General features: G+C 47.8%; 1 protein-coding gene across 1 annotated transcript in view; it reads right to left on the bottom strand.

The window, feature by feature from the left end:
• The window catches only part of TGM3 (transglutaminase 3), a 40,289-nt gene that overhangs the window by 11,429 nt on the left and 4,509 nt on the right, over window positions 1-24,351 (bottom strand). The window contains exons 2-9 of the mRNA XM_001497589.5: window positions 19,303-19,476; window positions 18,716-18,958; window positions 17,952-18,070; window positions 16,417-16,545; window positions 13,220-13,397; window positions 12,982-13,117; window positions 3,368-3,471; window positions 1,291-1,536 (exon numbers count right to left, since the gene is read on the bottom strand). Coding sequence (XP_001497639.2) covers window positions 1,291-1,536; window positions 3,368-3,471; window positions 12,982-13,117; window positions 13,220-13,397; window positions 16,417-16,545; window positions 17,952-18,070; window positions 18,716-18,958; window positions 19,303-19,476 — 1,329 coding nt within the window. The remainder of the gene's footprint in view (window positions 1-1,290; window positions 1,537-3,367; window positions 3,472-12,981; window positions 13,118-13,219; window positions 13,398-16,416; window positions 16,546-17,951; window positions 18,071-18,715; window positions 18,959-19,302; window positions 19,477-24,351) is intronic.

A 24,351-nucleotide genomic window follows, 5' to 3' on the forward strand; every position in this document is an offset into this window, starting at 1 on the left:
CGAAATGTCCACAGATACCACTACTCAGAGGGGTCACCCACCTGGACGTGGAGTCAGACCCTGTCTCCTGCGCTCAGCTTTCCTCTTTCGTAAAATGCAGCCAACACCAAAGTCAGCAGGTGCCCAGAGATTTAGGGTTTGCTTCAGGGGGCACTGAGGGCACCTTTAGAGAGCACTTTTCTTGACCCCTCAGAACCAACTGTGAGGATCAACTGAAACAACTCTTTCAAAAATGAGTGAGGGGCCAGCCCAGTGGCACAGTGATTAAGTTCGCACGTTCTACTTCGGCAGCCTGGGGTTTGCTGGTTCAGATCCCGGGTGTGGACATGGCACTGCTTGGCATGGCATGCCATGCTGTGGTAGGCGTCCCACATATAAAGTAGAGGAAGACGGGCATGGATGTTAGCTCAGGGCCAGTCTTCCTCAGCAAAAAGAGGAGGATTGGCGGTAGATATTAGTCAGGGCTAATCTTCCTCAAAAAAAAAAAAAAAATGAGTGAAATGTTGACCCCATGAAGGAGTGACTGTGACCTGCCAGAGCAAGCATTAATTTACTCTGGCTGTTTCTGAAAATGAGCATCCCCTTCCAGTGCAGAACCTCCATCACCACCGAGGATCCTCAGAGAGAGAGGTTGCTGAGTCTAAAAGCAACTTCAGAAATAGCACAACAAAAGTAATTTGGGTTAAAGGTGGCCTTGCAGCAACCAGCCCGCCAGGTGACTCCAGGAGGACCAGCATTCACGAGGATGCTTAGGATTCCAGGGACTTGGGGTTCTCCTCATGACATAGTCCCACCTCATCTGGCTCCTCGCAGGCCTCTGATGCGCACAGGCACAGGCCCATGTCCGCGGGGACTGTGTCTATTTCTTTGTTCAGATAGTGTTTCCTGCTTGTATTTTTTGGAGGCTAGGGGAGTGGACTGACTGAGACATTTCTCCTAAAGTCCTTGGGGCCTCTCATGGGGGCCGTTTCTCCCCGTAATGTTCAGTCACAGTGCTGTCACCCGAGTTGTGCAACTGGCAAAGGGACACAGCTGGAGATGAGCTGGACTGCCAGTTGCCTGTGCCCTGCCCCAAACTTCCACCAGCACCGCGTCTGCCTGCGATGGTTCTGTCCCCACTGGAAATAGTCTGGGAAGTTGGGTGTTAGGTGCCTGGGGAGCGGTCCTGCCTTTCAGGCAGAACTGGCTGAGAATGCATCAGGAACGGGAGGAATTTTCCCTTCTCCACCCTCAAAGCTGTCTTTCCACGATCAAGCCGTGGGTGGCACCGCCCGTCAGCGCCCCTCCTACCTTCTGGGTACTTGTACTTCTCAGTGACGTCCACGCGAGAGCTGCTGCCCACCGCTTTGGTGCTGATGTACTTGCCGACGCTGCGAGAATCCGAGGAACTCTGCTTCTGGGTGCCGGTGTAGGCATCGTAGATCCAGGTGATGCGGTCGGCATTAACCTCCGCGAAGACGAAGGGCATGTCGAAGTCCTTGTCCACGTCGCCCTCTCGGACACCAAAAACGGAAGCCGGGCCGCACTGGAACACCCCTGGTGGCCAGGGTGCACAGGTTGGATGCATACCAAAGCCAGGCAGGACTGCAACAGCCCATCCCTGGGCCTGCTCCTCTGGGGGTCGCCCACAACCGCTCAACTCCCCTGACTCTACCCCGCCAAACTCCTTCAGCCCCGACAGTCTGCCCCCGCATTTGGCACTCAGCAGAAACCGTCCTGGGTTATTGCTATCCTCTGCAAGGACACCCTGGTCAGACTCCACCTCCACAGAAGGCCAGCCCAACCCTGCATTCTGTGAGTGCGGAATTCCTGGTTCCTAAAGAGGAAAGTCTTGCTTTCTTGAGCTCAGGGCTGCTTCTTTTCTACCCTTGCAAACCATCCTTCCTGAATCATCGCCCCCTATTCCTGGAAGACTTTCCCAAACACCCAGCCCACAGGGGTTTCTTGCTCCTCTGAGCTCCAAAGCCCTGAACATCACCTCCCTCTGTAGCTCTCAGCATAGGTACCTCTGATAGATAGAGCGATAGATAGATGGGTGGATGAATGGATGGATGGGCAGGTGGGTAGGTAGATGGATGAACAGATGGACGGATGGATAGACAGAGATACAGACACAGACATAAATATACAGATACAGTTTCATTCCTGAAGTGCCCAGCTGAAAAAAGGAAGGGACAGCATAATAGAAAGAAGAGTGTTATTCCATTTGTGTTAACAAAACAAATAAGCAAAAAAGATACACAGACACACACACAGACACACACACACACACACACACACTTTTATATGCCTGGAACTGTGTCTTCCAACTTTCTTTTACCATGACCTCTAGAAATAAATAGATTTTATATCGTGGCACATATATGATCCTGAAACACAAGTTTCACAGGACAATACTTATTCTTATAGTGTTTTCTGATATTTTCTTCCCTTTTCCTTTCCTTCCCCCACCCCTTTCCATGTCATGCTATTTCGTTTCTCAAAATGATGGTCACAACCCACTAACTTGATTTTATAATCATTAATGGGTTGCAGCAAAAAGTCTGAAAAACAATGACCTAGAAACTATCTGGAACGTCCCCCTATCCCAAATGTCCCCAGTCTAGTACCGCTCATTGCCTCTGGTGAACAGCCTGCAGTTACGGGAGTGGGTGAGACTGAACTTTCATTCTAAGTCCTTTTGGAACGGTTTGAAAATTTTTTTACCCATGCGCACATATGACTTTATAATTAATTTTTTTAAGTTGAAAGAAACAACCAAAAATGAAGGAAACAGACAGGACACGCTCTAGATGTCACAGGAGGGAAGAGGGAAGGGTCCTGCAGAGCTGGGGGAGGAGGGAGGAGAGGCCAGAGGTGGGAGCAGAGCCCTGGGAGCCCAGCAACAGGGACGAGGCCAGCCTGTGCAAAGGAGCACTCAGCCAGGCAGAAGGACATGTGTGCAGGCAAGAGAGGTGCTGGGGGCCGAGCTGAGCCGGGGAATTTGGACTAAATCCCAAGGTGATGGGGGGACCAGGAGGTTTCTGTGCTGAAAGGGATACGCTCCTAGGGCGTTGCAGGGAAATCGCTGTTGGCAGAGGACAGCTTCTTTCCTTTGCTGCCTGGCACGTGCCAGGGCCTCTGCAACAGCAACGGCAGCCGTGTGGGCACAGGCAAGGCACCCATTTGAATAGCAGCCTGAGCCAAGCAAAATAGGAGGGGAAATCTACTTTGGAAATATTTTTGTTTTAATCCCGTGGTGCCTTCCAGAGATGGAGAGGACTTGCACGACCTTGCTGTGCCGCTGTCCATTACTGTGAAGAATTGGGAGGCCATGACTTAGAGCCTGGTCCAGAGAAGGGGGCCATCAGGGGGCTGGGAGAGTTACCTTGGCTCCTCTCTTGGGGGGTGGCATCCAGAACCTGCCATCCATTGTACGAGGGGCCCAGGTCAGTCCGCACAAACCAGGCTTCATTCCAGACATGGAAATTCCTGCAGACAGAAGCACAGGCTGCAGAGCTTGCCTGAGGCCACACAGCAGGCAGGTGGCAAAATCCCATATCTGGGATCTGACAGTGCAACGCCCTAATACTCATCCAATAAGTTTACTCTGTGCCAGCTGCTCTGCTAAAGCTTGGCGAGCATTGCCTCACTTAAATCCTCACAGCACTATGAAATGGGCGCTATTTTTATGCCCTTCTCATAAACGGGGAAACTGAGGCACAGAGAGGTTAAGCAGCTGACAATGGCAGAGTCAAAGTTTGGCATGCCTAACTCCAAAGCCTAGGTCCTCAACCACCATGTTCTCCTGCCTTTCTGAGGAGCAGAACAGATCTAGGTTAGAGCCAGAGACCCAGCAGGCAGACCCACACAGCTTTCTCTTGTGTGTCCTCTTGGCGTACACTTCTGTATTTCCTCTGGGCTGAAAATGAATGTGGCTGCAGCAAGAGCCACCGGTCTGAGAGCCACAAAGCCTCTGGGCTGAGGTCTGGATTGAAGAATGACAGATTCCAGTCCTAAAATGTTCTTCATCAATGGCATCCCCTTGTCTCCCAATCTGTATGTCCAAGTCATGGCTCCCCTCCCTTACCAGGGACAGCCAACTAGCCAAAGTCTTATTCATTCTGTCCCTTGATTCTGCCATCTTCTCTCCTCACCTTCACTCCCACTGCAACTATACTAACACTGGCTTTGGCAATTTTCAGTCCACCTAGAAGAAAATGTAAGTCCAACAGAAGTCTATCCAACTTGAAAAAATGTTTTATACTCAAGATGTGGAGAAGATAGTTTTAAACAGAGTGCTAACTTCGGAAGCCCTAAAGGAAGACTGATAAATTTGACCAGGTAAAAATATTAAACTTGCATATACCAAACAAGCAAACAAACTGTACTTCTGTTTCCAATATGGAGGAGTAGGCACACAACAGATGGGCCCTTCTGCAGATGAGAATCAACTGAAAAAATACAAAAGAGAACTGTCTAAGAGTGAACAAAGAAGGAGGATTTGCAAGGGAGTCAAAACTTGGAGCACGGGAACAGCATGGGACAAGTTGCACTTCTGCTGACTTTGCCCTGAGGACAGGCCACAGTTGGAATCAGGTTTAGGGCATTAACAACCCTGACAGCCCACATCTTTCTGACCAGAAGAGCCAAGAAACAGAGTCTGGGTCAACCAGGGTTGCTAGAGAGTGAGGGAGAAGTCCTGGAGAGGAAAGAGTCAGAGAAAGGGGACCCCGAATTTGTATATAAACTTCACCCAAGCTTCTGGGCAACCTCTGAACCATGCATGTATGAGGCAGACTACAAGCCTCAGCTAAAGATGGAAGACCTGAACGGGGACTTGAGCTGCTGCCCGCCACTGGTGAGGCAGAGTTTGCAGTTTGAGTCTTTCTCAGGTAGACTGCTGAGGCAAAATAACAGAATCCAGACATAGCCAACGTCCAGGATACAGTCCCAAGTGACTCAACACACAAAGAACCAGAAAAATGTGACATCTTCAAGGGAAAAAACAATCAACAGGGACTGACACTAAGATAATCCAGATGTTGGAATTATTGGATAAGGACTTTAAAGCAAGTGTTATAACTATGCTCAATGAAATAAAGGAAAATATGCTCATAATAAATGGAAAGAGAGGAACTCTTAGAAAAGAAATAGAAAATATAAAAAAAGAACCAGATGGTAATTTTTAACTGGAAAAAAGACCAATAGGTGAAATTAAACAATTCTGTGGATGGGCTTACTACCAGAATACAGATGACAGAGGAAAGAGTTTGTAAATTTGAAGATAGATCAGTAGAAATTGTCCAGTCTAAAGGAGAGAGACAAAAGATTGGAAAAAATCAATAAAGTAGAGAAAATCTATGCAACATATGCACTAGACAGAGATTTACTATAATTAATATCATAAGGAACTTACAAATCAATAAGAAAAAAACACAAAAGAAAAAGTCAAACATGTCAATAAAGGACAATGAGCCAGCAATTTCTGTAAGAAATACAAATGATCACTGACCATATGAAAATCGTTTCAACCTTACTACCATTAAAAGAAAATTAAAATGACAAAGAGATACTGTTACACCTATTAAACTGACAAAGATGAAAGCATAGGATGATCCACATTGTTGGACGATGCTCATTTCCAGGTGTGGAAAAACAAGCACTGTCATACAGCGTTGGTGGGAGTTTAAATTGGTATGACATTGTGGAGGGCAATTTGGCAGTGAGCATGAAAAACCTTTAAAAATCTACGTACCCACTGAGCCAGTAATTCCACTTCTAGAAATTTCTCCTATTAAAAAACTCATGTTGGGGGCAGGCCCAGTGGCACAGCGGTTAAGTTCACACATTCCACTTTGGTGGCCTGGGGTTTGCCAGTTCGAATCCCAGGTGCGGACATGGTACCACTTGGCACACCATGCTGTGGTAGGCATCCCACATATAAAGTAGAGGAAGATGGGCATGGCTGTTAGCTCAGGGCCAGTCTTCCTCAGCAAAAAGAGGAGAATCGGCAGCAGTTAGCTCAGGGCTAATCTTCCTCAAAAAAAAAAGAGAGAGGGGCCGGCTCCATGGCCGAGTGGTTAAGTTCACGCGCTCTGCAGCGGCGGCCCAGGGTTCGGATCCTGGGCGCAGACATGGCACCGCTCATCAGGCCATGTTGAGGCGGCGTCCCACATCCCACAACTAGAAGGAAATGCAACTAAGATATACAACTGTGGACAGGGGGAGTTTGGGGAGATAAAGCAGAAAAAAAAAAAGATTGGCAACAGCTGTTAGCCCAGGTGCCAATCTTTAAAAAAAAAAAAAGAGAGGAAAAAACTCATGTGAGTGCATGGAGATGTACCAACATAGAAAATTGTTGGCAATAGCAAACATGATGGAGGAAAAGTGCATCAATAAGGGACAGTTGGATAAATTGTGGCAGAGCCATGTGACAGCACATCACACACCTGTCCAAAAGAATGAGCGAAACCAACCTAGCACTTACGTAGAAATATGTTTAAAATATATCAACAAATAAGAAAAGCAAGTTACAAAATAGTGTGTAGGTACATATCTATATGTATAAGTTTATAAAAATGCATACAAATGTGATGAACCTGTTTGGATTTAGAAAACTATCCATAAAAAATCAGTAACAGTTGGTATCTTAGATAACGACAGTTTAGATAACAGTGTGGTGTATATATTGTATATATGGATAAATTTGGGTGCATACTGAATTTTTACATTATTTCTGTAAAGTTTACACTTTCTATAATGAGAATTACTCATCACTTTTGTAATTCTTTAATTACGGAATAAATGAATATTTAAAATATATATTATTTACACAACATCAGCTAAGACAGTAAAAGTCAACTTAGAAAGTTAAGTATTCTAACTGCCTTACATATATTAACTCATTTAATCCTCACAACACTCTCCTAAGATAGAATAATTATTATCCCCATTCAGTAATTCTGGAAACTGAGACACAGAGAAGTTAAGTAACTTGTTCAAGGTCTCACAGCAAGGAAATTATCAGAGTGGGACTTGAACCCAGGCAGAAGGGCTTCAGGGTGCATGCTTTTAACTACCAAACGGTACTGTCTCTCTAAATTTTTATTTATTGACATAGAAAGATATAAAAATGATAAAATAGACTGTTTAACTTGATCCCATTTGGGAAATTAAAACTCAATGCACATACATCTAACGCGTGTGAATATAAACAGAACAAAATATCTGGAAGGATCTATTTCAAAATGCTATTAGTGTTTTTCTTTGGGTAGTTATATTACTAATGGCTCTCTTTATTTATTTATTTTTTATTATTTTATAATCAGGAAGAGATTGTTTTCATTTTATGTGTTGGAAGCGGTTCCCTGTGGGAATCTGATAGGCTAAGTGGGTGTGGGGGAGTTCTACACTATCCAGGTGTCAAAGGAGTTGGAAGTGCCCCTTAAGCACTTATCAGGTACAACGTGACCCTGTGACATCCTTCAGGGAGCAAGGGGAGATGTGAAAAGTAAGCTCCAAATCAAGACAGAAAGGGAGAAGGCCATAAGAGGTGAACAAACAGATAATTAAAAATAATACCAACCAATCATACGAGTGGGAAGAAAGAATACTCTTATTCATTCCTGTAACGAAACCTAGGTCATCGTAATCCTTCTGAAACACAACAGCAATAGGTGTCATGAGCCTTTAAAATGTTCATTCCCTTTAACCCAGGATACACCATTCCTAGGAGTCGTTTTTGTGGGATGGAGCACAGATGTGCCCAAGATTACATTCAAGGATGCTCATTACGGTGTTGTGTATAGGAGGAAAAGAGCAGATAGGGAAGAGTAACCAGTAGGGAAAGAGATAGTGGTTTAACCATTCAATGGAGTATGATACATTCAAAATCTTATTTCTGAAGAGTATTTCATGACTTGGGGGAAATGCTCATGATAGAGTGTTTAGTCAAAATCACATGATTTAAAACTGTGGTTGAAGTTTTAAAGGGGTTGGTTTCCAGGTGCGGGAAAAAGTCAGATGTACCTGTCATATACTCTCTCTTGTCCTCCTGCCCTGTAAAATGCATAATGCCAATTCTATAATCAACAACAGCGCACAGAGACCAGATTGGATAGAAAATGATCAAATATTAAGAGTAGGCGAACAGTAAGATTACAGATGACCTTTACTTCTTCATATGTTCTGAAATTTCCTGTAATTATGAAAAAAACTTATAAAAATTGTCTCCAGGAAGATCCACAAGATGTCTTTCTGAAAGGGCCTGTGAAATCGGTTAGGATTCACCAAAGAAAAAGCAGGAGTGTGGGAAGGTGACCCTGGAAGGCTGAAAGGCACAAGAGAGGGATGAGAAAGCAGAGGAACACCAAATTTCACGTTCGTTGTGTTCCCGGCAGAGAACCCAAGGGGAAGGATGGGTTGGCAAAAAAAATTGGTAAGTAGCTGTGTTTTAATCCCTGTTTGCAAGGTGGGAAGTTAAGATAATGCAGATAACAAACACATCCTGGTTCCTCCCTCATTCAGAAGCCAGCGCCTTACTCATACCTATTTGGAAGCTATGGGCCTTTCAAACGCCCAAGGCCACCATCATGGAAATCCTGGTTTGTTTCTGGTTGTGTGCCACACTCTCTCCTACATCCGGCCTTGGGTTCTGTTCCCGTCTTGAGGGTTTCAGGAGTGGGAGTTGGGGAAAAAGACAGGCTGTAGGTATCAGAATTACCCGAGGCATGTATTAGAGATGCAGATTCCTGCCCCTCCTACCTCCTTCCACCCAAATCAATTCTAATTCAGCCTTTGAAGTTTATAAACCACCGCCCTGGAGACGGCAACTGAGTTATGTTTATCTTTAAAATTCACCACATCAGGAGACCCTGTCTAGAAAGCGACCCCAAATCCCTCCCCCTTTTGGTGGTAAATAGGCCTTTTTGTCTTTCCAGATGCAGTTCAGATCCTGCCTCCTCCAAAAAAACCTTTTCTTGACTTGCTGAGAGGATGCCAACCACACCTCTGCATCTTGCCCATAATTCACTTATCTGACTTCTTCTACTCCATGGTCGCCAATCTTCTCATGCAGCTGTGACCTCCTCTAACCTGGTTCCCTGCATCTCACTCCCCTCGGTGCCCAGTGCCCGGTGCAGGTCTGGCATACAGCGCATACTTAATCATGTTGGCTGGATCGAATTGTTCTGGGGCCTGGGGCACGCTTGCAGCCTTGGTTTCTTTGCTGGGGTCTGAATGAGCTGCTCTCGGTGTGTTGGGGACTGGCTAAGTATTAGTGGATGCTGATAACCGTGGAGAGATTGCTTTAGGAGCCAGGCGCTTGAGCCAAGGTGTGGGTGCCAACAGCTCTTCTCCAGAACTGGCTGACTCCACCTCCCGGGGCCACGGGGTTGGGCAATCGCCATGTGCCTTCCGCCTTGGAGCTCTACAAAATCTATAAGTAGAGTCAGGTCTGTGACTCTAGAAATTGGAGAGTCAAGTCAAATGAATTAAGAAAGCAAGCCAGAAATGTCCAGTAAAGAGAACCTTGGCCAAACTGTTCCAAATGCGCTGGTTGCTGCTCAGCGACTGAGCACACTCCAGAGACCGTCTTTATAGGGGCCCAGAAGGGAACCATATAAAAGAGGCATCCCAAACCAAGCTCCCCGAGAAGCATCCTGACTCTCAGGAAGTGACTATCCCAGAGCCTTGCGCCTCTTAAGCCAAACCACTGGCATGAGCAGAATGGCTTAGGAGAAAATGCACCCCACTGGATGCTGTCAACGTGATTAAAAGAAAGGCCTGGAAGAAATTGCTGAAGTCCCCAGATCTAGCCCTTCATTTTACAGATGGGAAACTGAGGCACAGAAAAGTTAAGGAACTTATGTAAAGTCATACACTTATTTAGAGCTTCTAAATGTCTCCAGCTGTTTACCCTTACTCTCTTTGGGTCTTTGTTTTCTCATTGATGAAACGAGCAGGTCCCTCTCTGGGGTCGCTCCCAGTCCTGCCGTTCTCTGTCTTGGGAGGGTCCTGTGTTCCACTGCCAGCTTGGACGCCGAATCAGTTTGACTTTGGGCAAGCCGTTTCTCGTCACTGAGCCCCTGAGACCATGTTTACTCTTCTAGGGAAGTGGCATTTGCTGCCTAAGTGGGAACCGAAGAACCCAGCTTCTCCCTCTGAGTGGGTTGGATAGCACCCAGCACAACCAGAGCCCTGACTGGGGTCCAGCCAACCGGGAAAATCTCAAGGTAAGAGCTGTCAGATTTCTCCAGGTTAAGATCAGTCGGGAATAATGATAACACTCTCGGCATCTCTCTGGTGCTTTACAGTTTACAAAGCTGCCTGGGTTCAAATCCCAGCACCACCATTTTCTAGTTACGTGCCCTTGGGGAATGGCTCTGTGGCAGCTTCCTCAACTATAAAATGGGGGTGATCATAACAGCGCCCACCTCATCATTTCTGATGCGTACACGTAAGCACTTAGAACAGCACCTGGCACACAACGGTTGTCCAAGAAATTATTAGGAGTTGCTGTTATTATTAAGCACTATCAGATGCTTAACCTCTCACTTGATCCTTACATTCTTTTACTTTAGGCAAATCTGAACAAAGTTCTAAAAGCTTTCAACATTTGCAACATACAAAGATTCAGATTAAAGGTTTCTGTCTTTATAAAAATAGGTTAATAATTTCACTCCAGGCAGAAAATGACTGGTGGTTTAGCTTGTCCCCCTGGGTGGGATCTCTGTAGAAAGAACGAGATGGCTCCCTTGGGATCAGTAGCTCTCATACAAAAAGTGGAGTGAGCTGAAGCTGCAGAGAATCGAAAAATTTAAGCTGGTAAGAGACTCAAGTGAACATCTCGTCCTAGCCCAGCCCTTATATTTCTCTCATGGGGAAACTTGGGACCAGAATGATGACGTGGCTTACACAAGTCCCAGAGCAAAGTGGAAGTGAGGCTGCTACTGGGACTCAGGGCTCTCTGTCCACATGCCATCCGGGGCTGGTTCCCTACCCACAGCCAGCAGGGCGTGGGGCAGGGAGGGACCGTCAGCTCCCACTGTTTGCTGAGGAGGTTTAGAGAAGGCTGGTAGGCGTGGGAGGGTGAGGAGCGATGAGGCTCCTAGCAAAAGATCAGAGCTTTTGGGCCTGACGCCCTCCAATGAGGCCAAAAGAAATGACAGTAGAGACACTTTGGAACGTCTCCATGGGCCCAGTCTTGCCCCAGGGTGATTATATTGGGAATGAATTATGAAGCTAATATGAGGTGGTGGCGTGAACCAGTAACCCAGAGATCTGGGTTCTAATTCCAAATTCAGCTTAAAAGCCCCACCTTCCTGCTCCCAGAAAGCCTTTGACCACTCCCTCCCTGAGTTCCCACAGTGCTTACTGTCTGAATCACTCACGGGCGCACCGCACACCACCCAGTGTCATCCATCAGCCTCTGCTAACAGCTTCCCCACTCCCACAACAGCACCATAAATGCTCTTGGTAGAGGGACCGAGTCTCAAGCCTTCTGGTCTCTCTGCAGCTGCTGAGGTGCAGGATAATCACAGAAGGGTTATGCCAGAAGGGACCCCCCTGCCCCAATCAGTCATCTTGTTGGACCAGCCATCTCCTTTTGTGAAGGAAATCGAGGCCAGGAATGGCACTGCTCCAACCATCAGAACAGGCCGCAGTGGGATTTTGGATCCAACAACAACAAAAGAAAAACCCACAAGAAGGAAAGATACTCACTTATGACAAGCTGGAAGACGAAACTTTGCTATAAGTAGCAATGTCATTAGAGAGAAAGTTGTATATGTACAGATCAAGAAAGAGCATTCTGAACTAAGCTTTCTCTACCCCATTAAAGCCTGGAATCCATGAGACCTCGGGTGAATTACGTGGCCTCACTCTCCTTCAGAGGGGAGGAGACGCTTATGTCACTCAGTTGTTGGCACAGGGTGGTTGTTTATTTGTTTTAACAGCTGTTTTCGGTAATTTTTATTTTCCTTTGACTTTATTCCATTAGTTACACTAAGCACATTTCAGAAAAGTTGGACCTACTTTTTCTGGGAATAATAAGTCATAAAGAATATTTTATATGGACTATCTCAAAGTCAAAAATCTGGAAATAAGATGGCATCCGCTATCAGGTTATCTAGCCGTATATATGCTTCTGATTATGTGTGTGTGTGTATCCTCTGAAATGGACTAAAACGATGGGTTATTGACATATGTGTGTAGTAATCCATATACATAGACACGTAGATATTTATGTGTATATACAGATGAAGACCTAATCATTTTCAGTTGCCATCTGGTAATAATTTGGCATATGCTATAACCTTAAATAGCTGTAACAATATCTATTTTATGTGTATATACTGCTATATGAAGTTATAGACGTGTCTATAAGTTTCATATAACCTATTTCCAGTTGGCATCTATTATACATTTCATATATATACGTGTGTGTGTAAATACACGTGCACATGGCATAGTTATGGTTAGAAATATATATGCCCAATTACATATAAAGCTTCTTATTTTCTGTTGGAATGCAGAATAAACGAACATTTTATTCTATCAACCAAGATACATAAAATTGTATATACGTGTAAGAGAAACTGTGTTGCTTTTCTTTAAGAAATCACGTGAGTCATATGGGTTGCCTGAAATAAGATAAATTTGTATTTATTACTGGAAAATCAATAGTTTCAAGGTTTATCTTCTAAAGTAGCATAGCATCTAATGGAGCCTATAAATTCAGGGCGGTTTCACAGAGCCCAGGAATCATATCTTTCAATGCCGTCAGACCCTTCATCTGGCAGCAAGATAGAGGGGATCATCAGACTGTGCAGAACCACGAGAAGCATTGTTTTGGGTCTCGCTAGATGTGTAATGAGCATTGTCAGAATCTCCATGCTAAGCCTTGTGTTGACATGTTACCTGCCTCCCAACTCCCGTTTGGAACTGAGGCCCAGGGGCTGGGGAGAGCAAGAAGCTGCTCAGAAGGGGTCAGAGACTCACCATACACTGTCCCGGCCTTTGTCCAAGGGATTGCCCATGGGGTCGTAGTACACATCCACGCTGAGGTTTCGGTCTGTGTCGTGAGCTGAGTTGAAGTTGGTGATCACGCGGGCAGGAATCCCCAGAGACCGCAGCACTGCAAGTCAAGGGGCAGCCTGAGGACCTGCAGTGAGGCCGGGACCTCGGGGTACCCCACGGCTGCCCGCCGACCCAGCCAAGGCACGGCAACCCGGAGTACCTGTGTTGAAGGTCCCAGCAAAGACCCAGCACTGGCCAAATCGGACTGGTCTGAAGCCAGAGCTTTTCCACGCCTTGAGGATCTCCACACTGCCGTTCCAGTTCCTTGGGTCCCGGCCCCCACTGTAGTCGCCGCTCCAGTTCCCAGAAATCACACCATTGTCGTCATTGCCATTGATCTGGGCAGGAAAAACCCCCCAATGAATCAGCACAGAGAGCGACGTGCAGTGTTCAGGGCACAAAGTGGGGAGATGAGGAAGGAAGCCAGGGAGCCGTCGGATACATTTTCTGCATCTTTCTCGGTGATTGGAGGTCGATAATTGTAATGATGATCCCCTAGGGGTATCAAGCAGTTTAAGAATTTGAAAGCACTTACTTAACAGGCCATGTTTGATTGCCCCTAACCCAAACATCACTCCAGTGCAGCAGGCTCACATGGAAAACAGGTTTCATGGCTTGTCAGTAGCACGGCATGGTCAGAAAACCAGCCTGCAGACACTTTCTTGCCAGAACTCCTGGGCTGTCACACGTGTCATGGACAAGGGGGTCCATGATTTGAAACTCTCTTTTGGTGAACTGTTCTTCTAAAAGGATCACGTAGAACCAGCCCTGATGGTCTAGTGGTTAAAGTTCAGCACACTCCACTTTGGTGGCCTGGGTTTGGTTCCTGGGTGCAGAACCACGTCACTTGTCTGTCAGTAGCTGTGCTATGGCGGCAGCTCACAAAGAAGAACTAGAAGGACCCATAGCTAGAATATACAACTATGTACTTGGGCTTTGGGGGGAAAAAAAGAGGAAGATTGGCAACAGACGTTAGCTCAGAGAGAATCTTATCCAGCAAAAAAGAAAAGATAAAATACAGGTCAAATTTAAAAAAATAAATAAATAAAAAGATCACTTAAGAACTTTAGCAACTACTTTCTTCTTGGAAAGAATAAAGATGGAATATTGCTTTCATTTGTTCATTCATTCATTCGACTTAAGGCCTGATTCTTGTATAAATAATGCAACCACAATGCAGTGTGAAAAGAGCACTGGACTAGAAATCAAGGGACCTGGGTCACATTGTCTTTTAGAGACACGTATTCAAATATTTGTGGATGAGATGCTATAAGGTCTGGGATTTATCAAATAACCTGTGAAGGAGGGGATCAGAGATGAAACAAGACCGGCCTTGAGTGGGGAAGCCCTGAAGCTGGTGATGGGTACAGAGGAGTTCCTTTTCCTTTTCCTTTGGTGAAGGTCTGAACTTTGCCATAATATAAAGTTAAAAGGGAAAGAAGGAAGGAGAAACCTGATGACACGCCCAGCCTTGACGCTTGTCAGCTCTGTGACTGCGGGCAAGTCAATGTCCCTCTCTGGGCCTTTGTTCTTCATATCCCAGTACAGGGAAAGTCAGAAACACACAGGCTGTCGTCTGTCTTCCAGCAGCCAAGTGTTCAGTTTATGAAACTTGGAGCTGCATTTACCCCAACCACACAGTGAGGGGCTGGGCCGGGGTCCCCAGGCTCCCTGAGCCTGTGAGTCCTGTTCCCTCTCCAAAGAGGGGGGGCTCCTGAGTCACAGGTGCTCCAGCCACCAAAGTGGCAATCGGCAGGGTCATCTCTGGCTGGAAGGGGACATTTCAAAGTCCTGCACAGGCCCTAATTAGCTCAGGGCCCGGCCCAACCAGGTCTGGAGAGAGCAGCAGGCAGGAAACTGGCGTGGAGATAAAGTGGTTTGTCCGGAGGGAGACGGTGAGTCAGCTGCTGCTGAAGCCGCCTGGCCTCACCCACCCGCTCCTGGGCCGTGGAGGCTCAGCTCGTAAATCGCCCTGAATGCCAGCTTGCCTTAACCTTGGCCTTGGTTTCACCCCTCCGTTCCCGGGCCTCTTTGGTTTTCACGGTTCGGCCCAGGCCCCACTTCCTCTCCTCACTCTTCCCCAGCTGCCCTGGCTCCTGCCACCCATCTCTTCAGGGCCTCCCCACTCCTTTTCTGCAAGGCTCGGTTTAAGACTGCTCCTCCAGGAAGCCCTCTCTGATTACTCTCAGATATTTATCATGTGGTCAAAAGATTGTTGGAATTTCTAACCATGTAACTAGCTCATTAGCTTGGATATTCTCTAACTCGAAAGTAAAGAGACCGGGGCCGGCCTGGTGGCATGGTGGTTAAGTTCACATGCTCTGCTTCAGTGGCCCAAGGTTTGCATGTTTGGATCCCAGGCGTGGACTTAGCACCACTTGTCAAGCCATGCTGTGGTGGCGTCCCACATAAAATAGAGAAGATTGGCACAGATGTTAGCTCAGTGACAATCTTCCTCACCAAAAAAAAAGGAAAAAAAGTAAAGAGACTAAAAAATGCCTAGTCCATAACCCGCCCCCCCCCCCAAAAAAAAAGAGAAAGAAAGAAAAAGAAAACTCAAAGACACTTCCAGGTAATTATTTAATTTCAGAGAGTTAAAATTAAACTCTCTGATATTTAGCTTTTTATTTGTTACTTTTGAGCAGGTGGATCCTGTGTTTGGATACTTTCTGATGGAGATGTTCTCTACACACTGAGGGTGGAGTGATAGATTCCTCCAGGATCCGCGTGTGTAACTGTGTGTGTGTGTGTGTGTGTGTGTGTGTGTGTGTGTTGGGGGTGGGGCAGGTCGCTCACGTGGACGGACTGGGTGAGTGAAAGAGGCCCTGGGCAGGCAGCTCGAGGCCTTGCTCTGCTTTGACTTTGACTCACTCGGCTCCCTGGGCTTCAGGCCCCCGTCTCGGTCCTGAGAGCGCTGGCCCACGGCCTGCCCAGTCTGACATTCTCACTCCCTGCTGTGGAGGGGATGGATCAAGCAAGGAGGTTGACACTTCGGCCTCACTGGGGAACTCACCCCCTTTCCTAGGAGGCCCAGTGATGGAGCAAAGTGTCAGCTTTGCATCCTCCTGGCCCTGGCAGCCACCAAAAGGACAGGTCCCCTCGTCATCTGAGAAAGGCCTCAGTTTCCAGTGGAAAGGGCTTGGAGCCAGGGAGGCCTGGGGCCAGGTCTGCCTCTGCTGTTCGCTCGCTGTGTGTCTCAGGCGAGCCCTTTAAGTTGGAGGAGCCTCAGGCCCCACGTGTGTAAAATGGGGACCGTAAGAGCCACCAGATGACACATGGGAACAGCGTGGGGGCCTAACCCACAGTTGGGTTTGATACATGGTGACAACTGGTTGTTATGCTTGTCCTACCACTCACCATTGCGCTCAGCACACGGCCAACGTATTTAGGGTCGCTCCTGCGGGCCACGTCAGTAGCAGGGTCGCGGCGGAAATTCAGACTGTGATCCAGGACCGCGAGGGAAATGTTCAGAATGCCTTCTTCAAACTGCTCAAAATGGGATCATCCGTTAGAAGGAAAGAAAGGACAAGCGGTGTCGGCTGATGAAGGGAGCTACACCACTGAGAACGCGGGAACGGCCTGGGCGCCTTTGCTCCGTGGGCTCCAGAACTGAGAGCTCCTGAGGAATGACCCTCTCACCCACCTTCCACCCTGCAGACTACCCCAGAGCTCCTGCTACACGGGAGGCCCTGTGCTGAGACCTCTAACGTGCATAGGACTCCCTCACAGTTGTGAACTTGCGAGCAAATCCCTTAGCTTGTCTGGGCCTCAGTTTCTCCATCTGTATAACAAGGGCCTGGGCCAAGCTTGTCTCACAGTTTCCATCCAGCTCTGACTGTGACCTTAAGCATGTTACTTAGACTCCTGGGGAGGTAATCATAAAGACAAAATATCTCGCTAAAAGAGGTATTTGAAGCTATTTTCACAAAATAAGACTTGTTTTTAGCTGTTGCTTCTCAGACAAAGAAGGCCCAGCTCTCTCTTGCCTGAGAGCCTTTGCATGTGCTGTTCCTTCTGCCTCCAATGCTTTTCCCCGAGATATCCATCTGGCTCCCTTGTCTTCTTCAGGTTTCTGATCAAAAGTTCCTGCCTGAGAGAGGCTCGCCCAGACCATGCCATCAAAAGTAGCTTCCTTTCCACTCCTGGACACACTCTATGTTCCTACCCTTTTTTTTTTTTTCTTTTTTCTTCCTTCCAATGAAATTTGAAATGGAAAGCCAACATATAATATATAGAGCAGACTTGCTCTGGTTGACTGCAGAATGGGGTCTGGAGACGGGCAGAGCCTGCGCCTACGCAGCCCCTCCCGGACATCCAGGGCAGCCCATCCGAGGTATCTCATTCTTATACTTTCGTTTGTCTGCTGGCAAAAGGAAAAAGCGCAGGGAATTCTTGAACATTTTCTAGGCTGAACAAACCTGGGAACTCAAATGGGGGGGGGGGGTCACAGTAAGGAAGGACCAAGAGGGTACGGTTTTGAAAGGCCAAACGCACACACCAAGAAAGTTCCATCACATTCTTACAGGGAATTAATAACAAACTCTGTTATTGTCCCTCCTGGGGGCCAGGTGTCTCTCCTGGGCCTTACCCTCATTTGTGCATCGGGGCACCAATAACACTTCACTGCATCAATGTGGTTATTCACCTGTTTGTCCATTAGATTATGACCCCCTCAAAGACAGAAAATCTTTCTTATCCATCTCCTGTGTCCTTAGTGTGCAGTCCATGGCCCGGCACACAGTAGGTGGTCAATAAATGTCTTTCTGAATGAATGAATGAATAGAAGGGCAGGCAAATGGACAGATTTGGGAACTTCCACCTATCTGTGGGGACAGCTGCTGAGATTCTTGGGTCATAGAGACGTTACCCCAGCCTCCTTATGACCTTTTTACCTGTCCAAAGTTCCAGCCCATCATGCCAATTCGATTTGCGCTCCCCACATAGATGATGCCGGCATCTTCCTGAACGTACTCCTCCCTCTCAGCTCGGTTACTCATAAAGACGCTATCCGCTGTTTGACACAAAAATCAGATATCAGGGACGAGAATCCTACAGAGGACTGTAGAAACCAGTCCTCCTCCCACTCCTGAGTACTGGCCTGGGGGCTGGAGCAAGCCACACCTGCAACCCTTCCCCTAAACTTCACTAAAGAAAGAAGCCTTCGTCTATAATGCCTCCAACTCATATTGTGAGAACTACGAGCTTGAGAGAGAAGCTGGGATAACTGGAGGGTCTGAAAATGAGACCCCAGAATGAGACACTTGCTCCTTCAAGCAGGAAGCTACCTCCACGTTGCAGAGTTGTACTGCAGTCATTGTCCCTTATAATTACATCATACTATGCAGTTTGTAAAAGCTCATGAGATCCCTGCAATAGCCCCAGAGGAAACAGCAAGATGCCCATTTAATGGTGAGGAATTTGAGGCTCAGAGAGGTAGAGTGACTGCCCAGACTCACACAGCTTACAGTGACTGCCACGAGTTATGTGGCAGAGCCGGGACTCGAACACATAGCTTCTGACTTCTAGCTTCTATGCTCTTTCCATATCCCACAAACTTCCCATAATCAAACCTGACCCCATGAGAATCATTCCCCTCATCTCCTTTCACGGGCACTGCTTACCTGATGGCTGGAAATATGGACGGTTTGGTGCTTACCTTGCAACCAGGGGTTAAAGAGCAGTATGAAAGTGCCAAGTTTCAGAGTGAACTCTTTGCCATGGGAGAAGATCTGTAGGTTCAGGGTATACAATCCTATGGGCGCATTGGCAGGAGTGAGGATGGAGATGGTCAGAACTTTGTCCTGACTGGACACGAGCTGTGCACTCCAGCCGCCGCCACTTCCGCTGTTGGAGAGTGGAAATACAGCCTTTGTCTTGGCCGACTCTGAGGCGTTAGGCCCTGCAAAAGAAGACAGAGGACAATGGAACCCAAGTAGCCCTGGCCAGACTGTGGGGAGAGATCAGATACAACCACAGGGGCCCTTTGGGGGATGTCGTCCAATGAAGCCCCGTTACAGTGCTGGAAGCAAGTGGAGAGACCATGTAGCCCAAATCCCTCTTGATTTGGAGACTTGGACTCTTGAGCTCAGAGATAGGCAGAAACTTACCCAAAATCATACCGAGTCAATGGCAGAGCTGGGCTAGAGCCCAGAGCCCAGTGCCCCCAGGGTCACCACCACCAGCCCTTGGATGCACAGCTCCAAGGGCCTCTCAGGTGTGTGTGTAGGGGTGAGAAGCCGGTACCTGTGGAGGCTATGAACCCCAGCCTTTCTCCAGAGCTGAGATTTCGGTTCAAGCTCAATAAGAAATTGAAGGCTTGGCCTCTCCGCAAGATGAGCTCCTGGTCGTAGAAATTGTGTGTGTTGTGTGCCCGCCGGTTGGAGGTCATCTGCCAGTTGATACTCTGGGGTTCTAAAGCTGTAAGACAGAAAAGAGAGCCTGAGGTCCTGGAATGGTGGCCTGGGGAAAGGTGTAAGTTACCAAAGGGACAGCTTTTGGGCAGGGATCCTTGGGCCAGAGCCAAACTTCTAGGAAGAATCGCATTAAAATCCAAAGACCTTAACTGACATAGCAAGCACCTCACAACTTCTTCCCAGGCCGCCCTTTCAGGTGGCTGACCCTCTGCACATAATATTCACACTGCTGAGAATATCTGTCCCCTCCGCCTGGCCAACTGTCACTCAGCCCTCAAGGAACAGGCCGTGTGCTCAGTACACCTTCACCCAACTTGCCAGGAGAACTGTGTAACCAGAGCACGCACATTCCATCCATTTTTAGCATCATCACTTTGTGGTTGGGGGTTCACACTGAACTGGGAGAAGCTCCTTCTCTCAAATCCACCACCCTGGTCTGGCCTGCTTGCTTTCCCTTTTGCGTCTCCCCAGATGTCAGTGCCTCTAACCACTCCAACATCCAGCAAACATTTCCTTGTGTCTTCTTGACTTTCTCTACACGTGCAATGCCCGGGTCTTGGCCTGGACCCCTGATGCTGGGGAGGATCACATGACTCTGAGCAGCATTTCTAGGCTGAGAGATTGGGCAAGCACTTTTCTGGAAGGGACTTCAAAAGCTCACTGGCAAGAGTAGCATATAGGAGCAGGTCAAAAGTTCATGAGCTCTCTGGATAAGACCCTGAGGACACGCAGGATAAGACCCTGAGGACACGCACCTCGAAATCCAACCCCTCACACTTCTTCTGTCATGATGGTGGAGGTGATGGAGCTAAACTGAGAAAGGCTCATGCGAGATACCATGATGTGTGAGGTTTAGCCTATATAAACCTTTTGAGAAATTTTATTCCTTCGAGTTACGTTTGAGATGTTCCATCACCCATTCCTCTGCAAACCAAACTAGCCTCTGCCTGTGCAGTGAGGCCACAGTATAATGGGAGGGTGGTGGCTCATCCCGGCGCCAGGCACAACTCTTATTTATATGGGTCTCTCTCCATCTGAATGTGCCATCTTGATCTTTATATTCTGAAGCCTAGCACATTGCTTGACTGTATTAGGACAAAGAGATAAACAAATGAATGAGGGAACCAAATGAACAAACAAAAAACAAATGTCATACAATGACCATCATGACAATAGCTCAAAATTAGCCCATAAGGAAAGGTGAATACGGGACATCCACTCAATAAGTATATAGAGAGTACCTACTATCTGTAGGACACTACGTTAGGAACAGTGGAGCGGGTATGAAAATGTATGAAGAGTAGTTTTAACCCTCAAAGGACTTTAGCAGTGGGTGAGACAAGCACAGTGACCGTGATGGTCATTTCTGCCTCTCCTGTGAGCCCCGGTGAGCGTGAGCCCGGCCAGAAGGAGGCTTGTTCCCCATCATGTGCTTGTGGGATATGCAAGGCTTCTCTGAGCTGGAGGGTGAGGAAAAGCAGGACTCATGTCTGTCATCAGTCTACTGTATGTCAACTGCTATTAACAGTATACAGAGCACTTGACATATATGTTCGACGGAAGCCTGACAGGACCTGGAAGCTGATGCTCAGAGAGACAAACATCTTATCTGAGTAATTGGCAGAGCCAGGATTCTAACCCAGGTCTTTCTGGCTGTCCTCTGTTGCCATGGTCCCCAATTCTCCACCCGGGAGGGAGACCCATGCAAGACCGTCAGTCCAGAAGCTACCCAGGTGGTGAGGGGCCCTCACTAGGCATTGTCCTCCCCCCGGCATTTGTATCCTGATACAGAGGAGAGAGTGAGCACCTGGAAGGGAAAAACGTGTTCCAAAAGGGTATTCTACATGGGAGGCAGATGAAAGGGCAGCAGCCTGCCTCGGAATCCTGGAATGGGAGGGGCACGTTGAGAGCAGGCTCATAAAGCCTCCGGCATGGTTTCTGAAGCCTTTCTCCTTCCCCCGGCTGCCGCCCTCAGTCCTTGTCCGGCCCCTGCACCCTGGGATTGGCTCTGCCAGCCCCCAAATCAAGGATGGGAGGATCCTGTCTGTGGGTTATCTTGATTCCTTTGTTCCCTGCACCCGCCGCCCCTTGACGTAGCAGTAGTCACAGCGCCTCTGCCGGAGTGTGTTCTGGAAGAGAAAGGGCAGGGGGTGGGGGAGGTACACAACCGTCCAAGGTTCTTCTCTTACAACTTCATGGCTATCTAAGCACCTCAGGGCTGTTCTCTGCGCTGCCCTGGATGAAGGGAAGGGATGCAAGGGGCGTGGCATGGCCCCTACAATTGACTCTTCAACTTGGACACTTAAAAAACATCAGAGGGAAAAGAAACCTTGGAGACAGATCATGTACTCCCCACCCTTACTCTGGATGTGAGGACATGGAGGCCCTGAGAGGTGATCTGCTCACAGTGGGACATCTCTGGACCCTCATTCCAGTGCCCTGTTCAAAATTCCATGCCACTTCCCTGAGTTACTGCTAAACTCCAGTGTCAGGCCTGGGGCAATTTCTCCAATTTTTTTTTTTTTTTCACTGAGAGTATCAATGCCACCAGCAACCATAAGGTGGCAGATGTGCTAAATGTCATCCCAATATTCACTCGCTCCTTCTTTCTTGATAGTAAAAGGCCCCATATTAATGGGCACTACATTTCCCAGGCTCCCGAGCGCAGGGGTCATGTGAATGAGTTCTGGCCAATGACTTGTAGGAGGAAGCTATATGTGTTAATTTCCAGGAAACTTCTTTTTCTTTTTTAAATTGAGGAAAAATTCACAGAACTTAAACTTCGCCATTTTAACCACTTTAAAGTGTACAATTCAGTGGCATTTAGTACATTCACAATGCTGTGCAACCATCACCACCATCTAGTTTCAGAACTTTTTCATCATCCCGCAAAGAACCCCCCCCTACCCGTTAGCAGTCACTCCCCGTTCCCCCCAACTCCAGCTTCTGGCAACCACAAATCCACTTTCTGATATTTGAAATCTGGCAAATTCATATAAATGGAATCACACAAATATGTGGCCTTTGGTCTGGTTTCTTTCACTTAGAATAACGTTTTCAAGGTTCATCTGTGTGGCAGCATTTCTCAGTAGTTCACACATTTTTATGGCTGAATAATATTCTGTTGTGTGGATATGCCACGTCTTGTTTATCCCTTCATCGGCTGAGGGACCATCGGGCTGTTTCCACCCTTTGGCTCTGTGCTGCTGTGAACGTTCTCATGTAAGTATCTGTCTGAACACCTGTTTTCAGTTCTCTTGAGGAAACCACTTTTTCAAAACAGTTGGCAAATGCCCTCAGCCTGTTCACTTCCCTCTTCTTCCATCCTGTTGCCCGCCCGTGGGTGTGATGTGGACAGAGCGCTGGTGGCCAGCTTAGACCAAGCGTGCCCCAGGGACGGCAGTGTGGGGGCTGCACAGAGCCGGGGCCCCTGCGCCTGGTGTTGCTGCTCTACTCACTCCAAACCGCCTGCAGCAAGACCATGGTGGCAGGAAGACGTGAACTCTGTCTTGCTTATTTCTCTAAGCCATTGTCATTTGGGCTGTCATTCGCAGCCAAGCCTAATTATATATACCTGATAATGTAAGCCCCTCCCCCAACTTATTCTGTGGTCCACCTTTGGCAGGGGTAACACGGGAAGCACAGAACAGATTCCGACTGGGAGAGGGGGCCACTCAGCTGCCATCTCAGTCCACCTGGCTCTACAATCGAGTCACCTGCAGCAGGCAGGTGAGTGTGACTTGGTTGCGGGTATGTGACTGGGGTTTTCGCCACCTATTCCCACGAGGACCACAGCATAGAGCTGCTGGCAGGTGGCCCAACCAGACATAACTGATACTCCAGTGGCTGCTGCTCTCCCACCTGCTCGGGCTCTAGGCCCTATGTCTCTTCTCTAGACAAAGACAGGCTGATAGATATACTATATATATATATATACTATATAATTAGGGCTGATAGACGTACTAAAAATCATCTCACCAACGGTCTGCAAGCTTTTTTGATAGAAACCACATTAAGAAATCTATTTTACACAATGTTTACACACACGGATCGCCAGCTGATGCAACGTTTCACAAAACGATGCTAACCCTTGCTATGCACAACGTATTGATATTTTGTCTTCTACTTCACTTTTAAAAAATTACTGGTTATAAGCCACTAAATCGATTTAGCAACCTGCTCATGGGTGACAGCCAGCAGCATGAAAAACAATGATGCCCGCCAATATTCCCATATTACGGAAAAGAAGGTGGAGGCCTGGAGAAAGGGAGCCATCTGCTGAGGTTACGAGTAGTTTAGAAGCAGAGCTTGGCCCAGAATCTGGGTCTTCGATCCTGGTCACTGAGGGACTGTAAGCCATTCCCAGCGTCCCCTCCCTCCCCTCTGGGCACAGGGAACATCCCCCTCACGGGCTCCAGGAACACAGGTGCTGTCCTCTTGGCTCTCCCTCTCTCTCTCTCTCTCACCTGTGTCTTTCCCTTTCTCTCTTCCCCACATTCAGACATTCACAGTCCCTTGGCAGCACGGGTGGTACAATTTCTTGGCACGCAGGCGGGGGGAAGCCAGGGGTCTGGCCGAGTGAGGGGCTGGTGAGGCTCCCTGGGATGAAGCGAATGAACCTGGACTAGACTGATGGTCTGGAAAGCTGAGAGCCCTCGGGCAAGGCCTCAGCATTTCTGGATTGTACTTTCCCCAGCTGTAGAAGGGGATGGTGAGGCCTGAACATCCTCCCTCATGGGCTTGTTATCTGGATCCAACAAGTACCCATCACTAGCACCTGGGTCCCCAGAAGTGGGGTGGGGTGGGGACAAATGCCTTGGGATCCCACACATAATGGCAACAGTGACACAGGATAGAGGGGGGTGTGAGCTTCTTTTTA

This window comes from Equus caballus, chromosome 22, assembly GCF_041296265.1.
Source record: "Equus caballus isolate H_3958 breed thoroughbred chromosome 22, TB-T2T, whole genome shotgun sequence".
NCBI lineage: Eukaryota > Metazoa > Chordata > Mammalia > Perissodactyla > Equidae > Equus > Equus caballus.